Source organism: Sinocyclocheilus anshuiensis, unplaced genomic scaffold (assembly GCF_001515605.1).
Source record: "Sinocyclocheilus anshuiensis isolate Anshui unplaced genomic scaffold, SAMN03320099.WGS_v1.1 scaffold411, whole genome shotgun sequence".
NCBI lineage: Eukaryota > Metazoa > Chordata > Actinopteri > Cypriniformes > Cyprinidae > Sinocyclocheilus > Sinocyclocheilus anshuiensis.
Genome location: NW_015549608.1, coordinates 3,229 through 8,445, shown reverse-complemented (window position 1 = coordinate 8,445; position 5,217 = coordinate 3,229). Strand labels below are relative to the sequence as shown.

The 5,217-nt window shown below is 37.0% G+C and overlaps 1 protein-coding gene across 1 annotated transcript in view; it reads right to left on the bottom strand.

The window, feature by feature from the left end:
- The window catches only part of myom3 (myomesin 3), a 40,374-nt gene that overhangs the window by 32,440 nt on the left and 2,717 nt on the right, over positions 1-5,217 (bottom strand). Inside the window, exons 2-4 of the mRNA XM_016447876.1 lie at positions 3,541-3,601; positions 1,318-1,501; positions 721-895 (exon numbers count right to left, since the gene is read on the bottom strand). Of these exons, the coding sequence (XP_016303362.1) occupies positions 721-895; positions 1,318-1,501; positions 3,541-3,601 (420 nt within the window). The remainder of the gene's footprint in view (positions 1-720; positions 896-1,317; positions 1,502-3,540; positions 3,602-5,217) is intronic.

The following is a 5,217-nucleotide window of genomic DNA, read 5'->3' as shown; positions in this document are numbered from 1 at the left end:
TAATTTCGTATATGTGACGTCATTGAAAAATGTATTAATTGAACCAGTTCATTGAAACGAACTGTCTGAAAGAGCCAGTTCAGAATCTAACTGAATCGAAAAGAATCGTATTTCCTGTTTGCATGAGGCTCTGGATTCAGATCAGACTGATCGTTTCGTATCATAAGACCTCAATATATCGTCAGGAGCCATGCATATTAATTTTGTGTTTCTTGATAGGCTCTTTTTTTAATTCTCAAAAACCGGTAGCCATTGCCTTGCATTTTATGAATCACCAAGCACCACGGTTTCAGCTAAAAATCTTCTTTACTGTTCTACTGAAGAAGAAAGTCATCTACATCTTGGATGGGATGATGGTGAGTAAATTAACAGTGAATTTTCAGTTTTGTGTGAACTATTCCTTTAACTGCCTCTCAAACAGGATACAAGGAGAGACCTGGTTTTGGTGATGGGCTTATTATTGATGGTCTTCCACTGTCCACTTCCAACCTCACTGCAGTACAGATAGTATCCCACAATACCCTCTGTTATTTTGGGCTCCTTCCACTGCAACAGGACTGAGCTGTTGGTGTCTCGGATGGACAGGACGCCGTGGGGTTGGGCAGGAACTCCTAAAAGACAGAAAACCCTCTCTCAAACATACTGGTTTACATACACGCTACCCTTGTGAAAAAGAAGTGTGCAGTTCACCCCCAAAAAAAAAAAAAAAAATTCTGTAACCTGGTTTTGGTGATGGGCTTATTATTGATGGTCTTCCACTGTCCACTTCCAACCTCACTGCAGTACAGATAGTATCCCACAATACCCTCTGTTATTTTGGGCTCCTTCCACTGCAGCAGGACTGAGCTGTTGGTGTCTCGGATGGGCAGGACGCCGTGTGGCAGAGTGGGAACTCCTAAAACACCAAAAAAAAACAAACCCACAATCAGCTGTACTGGTTTACATACACACTTGTAAAAAAGAAGTGTACTTAAAAAGATAATTCACCCAAAAATGACAATTCTGTCATCATTTACTCACCCTCCACTTGTTTCAAAACTGTATGAGTTTCTTTCATCTTCTAAACATAAAAGAAGATACTTTGAAGAATGTTTGTAACTAAAGAGTTTACGGTAGCCATTGGCTTCCATAGTATTTTTTCCATACTATGGGAATCAATGGCTACCATCAACTGTTTGGTTACCAAGATTATTCAGAATATCTTTTTTTGCGTTCAAAAGCTGAAACAAATTCATACAGGTTTGGAACAACTTGAGTGTGAGTAAATAATGACTAATTTTTATTTTATGTGCACTGTTCCTTTAAGAAAATGGTTACCTAGCGGCTGGCCCACTGAGATGGGTTCGCTGGGAAGAGACGGTTCGCTGATGCCATACTTGTTAACAGAGCGAACACGGTAAGTGTATGACTTTCCCTTCCGCTGGTCAAACGCAGCAAATCTTGTAGACAGAACCGTCATATCCATACTAGCCAGATGCCAGCTCTCCTTCCCTGTTAGGGACTGAAATCAAAACAGTCATCTTTACATTACAGTTTTTCTTGATTGCTAACACACTATAACTGATTCATTTGGCCCAATAGTAGTGGGAGATGGATGGAAAAGCAATAGGAGGGGAAAATAAAAATTAATTGGATAAGGTCAAAGGTAATTTGTTCCTGATGAAATACAAAACACTATAGTTGACCATGTTCTTCTGCATGGACTGACCATGAGGGAAGTTGGCCTACAGGGCAGACTCATCTACAGGGTTTCAATACTACTTACACATACAATATGATTACAATACATAGTAGCAGTACTTCAGATGAGAGAACTTTCATTATTCTATGTACAGTAAATACTGTGCTCTATTTTTGAGGAACTGAGAGACGACTGTCTAGGGGAGGCAGAGGAGTCTTTTGTCAGAAGACTAAGAAACTGCTATAACTACAGTAATAAGGATACTACCAATACTGTAATGCAATTTGGCAGAGGATGCTGAATGAATGAATGCATTTTTTTATTCCAATGTGTGTTTACTGTATATTCACTGTATATTTTTGTTTACTGTATATATTTGGTCTTTGAACTTTTCTCTTGTAGTGCTTTTCATCTACTGTAAGATCCTTTACAGTAGTGTAATGAAAGTAAAGTTTTCTTTCAGCTTATTGCTGAATTTTACTGTATCTGCACCCCTCTATTTATGTCATATACTGTAACAGACACTGACTAGCAAAACGATTCCTATTTCCCAAAAGGAGGTTTTTGTAACAGTGTTTTGAATTGATCTCACTAGTGTTCTCTAGGCAGTATTTGACAGGTTTGTGTATCATCTGAGGCCAAAGTTTGAGTCTGACAAAAGAGAACATGTTTTTGACTAAAATGTTTGATTTTGACCTGGAAGTTTGAAGTTTGCACATGTTTGTGTGTAGTTTTGAGATTGTGTTTATAGTTGTGAGAAAATGGTGAATTGTTTCATGCGTTGTGTGTTAGCAATCGCAGACTGTAGTGTACTGTAATGTATTGTTATTTATTATTTATCCAAAGCGACTTACAGTACATTCAAGCTAAACATTTAGCCAGTATGTGTGTTCATTGAATCAAACCTATTTCTGTCTAATTTCAGGTCTGTATATGTAATTTTTTAAACTATAAATTACACTTGCGTTTTTTTATTTAAAAAAAAAAAAAATAAATTACAGATTTAAAAATATGCAGACCAGAAATTAGACAAAAATAGTGTTTTTCCAGCACGTGTCGTTTTTTTATTTAAAAAAAAAAAAAAAAAATTACAGATTTAAAAATATGCAGACCAGAAATTAGACAAAAATAGTGTTTTTCCAGCACGTGTGTTCCTTAGGAATTTCTAATTTGTGGTCTGTATATTATACATTTTTGTATATATAATTTATGCAAGTTTAATTTAGTTTTAAAAATAAAAATAAAATCACATTAAGTCAACATTTTCACATAAATGGACAATCACATATAAAACATTTTGTACATATAAAAAATATACAGACCAGAAATTAGACTTTTTTTGTTTTTGTTTTGGTTAGCATGTGTGTTCCCTTGAATTTCTGTCTAATTTTTGTTCAGTATATATATATATATATATATATATATATATAATTTATGCAAGTGCAATTCATAGTTAAAAAAAAATTACATATATAAAAACGTACAGATCAGAAATCAGAGAAAAATAAGTTTTTGCCAGTATATGTGTTTATTTTGCCTGGAATTGATATTTTTTTGTATATATATATAATTTTATTTTTTAACTATAAATTTCACTTGGATAAAGTAGCAAGTCTCCATGAAGATAAAGTATTGCAATATCCTCTATAATAAAATGTGCCCGGCGGTAAATGTGAATTTAAATATTTTTCATACAGTATATGTATTTCTGCCCCCACAATTTCAGATGATCCCGAAGAACTAGACGGTTTTATTATGGTTCTTCTTATAAAGAGTCCAAGAAGTGCATGTCCTGTGGCAGTGTGTGCATTCTCCTGCTCATTACAGAGTCGGCGAGCTGCTGGAGCTCTTTCTTGTGCCTGATACTGGAAGATTCGACCTCCTCTGCTCTGAGAACGAATCACTCCGAGCACTTTTACACTGTGATTAACGAAGAGAGGATCTGAAACTTTAAAACTGCCCTCGAAAACCAGAAGGATCTTGACCTCTTGCAGTGCTGGAGGCCATGGACATCAGAAACCGAGAAGCTAAACTTTAAAAATGTTTTTTTTTTTTGTGTTAAGCCTGTCGGGTCATTTTATTTGCTCTGTAACATTACATTTTTACCAAGCTAATTTAATGTCTACTAGGGTTACTGGATTTGACCAGAAATCAGATATACATACAGATAGTGATGCAATGCAACTATAATATAATGCATTTTAATGAACAAAGTTGCAGTTGAATGCTTGCAGTGTTGACTGCTAAAGTTCAGTGTTCAACAGTGAAATTTATGTAATTTTTATTCTTGTAACAGGAAGAGCAATGCTGCTTGCAACGGCAATGTCATGGTTCGATTCCCAGGGAAAAAAATATACGGTAAAGTGCATAACTTCAAATGTTATAATTTAAAAAAATATATTAGGATTTTTAGGATAAGTTTTCATATACTGAACTCATCCAGTGTTGTTATTGTTGACTAAAATAAAATTTTCGGCAAGTGAAAAAAAAAAAGAAATAAAATAAGTATTAGATGAAAAATGTAAACTTATACTAGAGATGCTGTCTTGGCAACTAACTGAAATAAATAAGATTAAGTTGAAGTACTTTAAAATTACTAATACTGAAAAAAAAAAAAATAAGCAAAACAAATTTTTAAAAACAAACACCAATAATAATAAAAAAACACACACATAACAAAATGACTAAAACTAAAATTAAAAAGAAATCTGAAAATAAAACCTAATTCAAAAATAAAATAAATAAATATTAGATGAAAAATGTAAAATTAAAAAACGTCTCGGTTACGTATGTAAGCCTCGTCCCCTGAAGGAGGGAACGGAGACGTCACGTCGGTGACCGACGAATTGGGATCTCGCTTAGAGAGACCAATCCACTTCGAGTGTAAACTAAACGAGCCAATGCACATCGGTAGGCCGGGGCTCGCAACAAGAAGGCCAGTCACACTGGGAAAACATACCCGTTCCACTTAGCTGCTGCTGATCACAGCGTGAGCATAAAAAGGCAGCAAATGCAACGCATACCAGGTTTTCGCTGGGGGGCCGAGCCGGTGACCCGGCCGCTCAGTGGTGGTACAGCAGCCGTGGCGACGGGACGTGACGTCTCCTTTCCCTCCTTCAAGGAACGAGGGTTACATACGTAACCGAGACATTCCCTTTCAGTCGGTCACTCCGAGTCACGTCGGTGACCGACGAATTGGGATCCCTACCAAAGCGCCATGGATGCTGCCCCTTCCAGTGTCCTGTGCGAGCCGCCTGCGCCCCTTTGTGGTGTAGGCCAGGGCTCGCAACAAGAAGACCAGTCACTGTTGTCATAGCACTACCCACTCAGTGAGATTGGATAACACTGGGAAAACGTACCCGTTCCACTTGGAACAGGAACGTTGCGGAAGCCCCATCCTTCCCGAAGGAGGTTTCGGAAGTACTTACACATATGACATCCGTTTAGTAACCGATTGTAACCCTCATGGAAATGGCAGAAGTCTGCCGGGGAAACACGGGCTCTGAGGCTATACCGTGGACTTTACACATATGGGA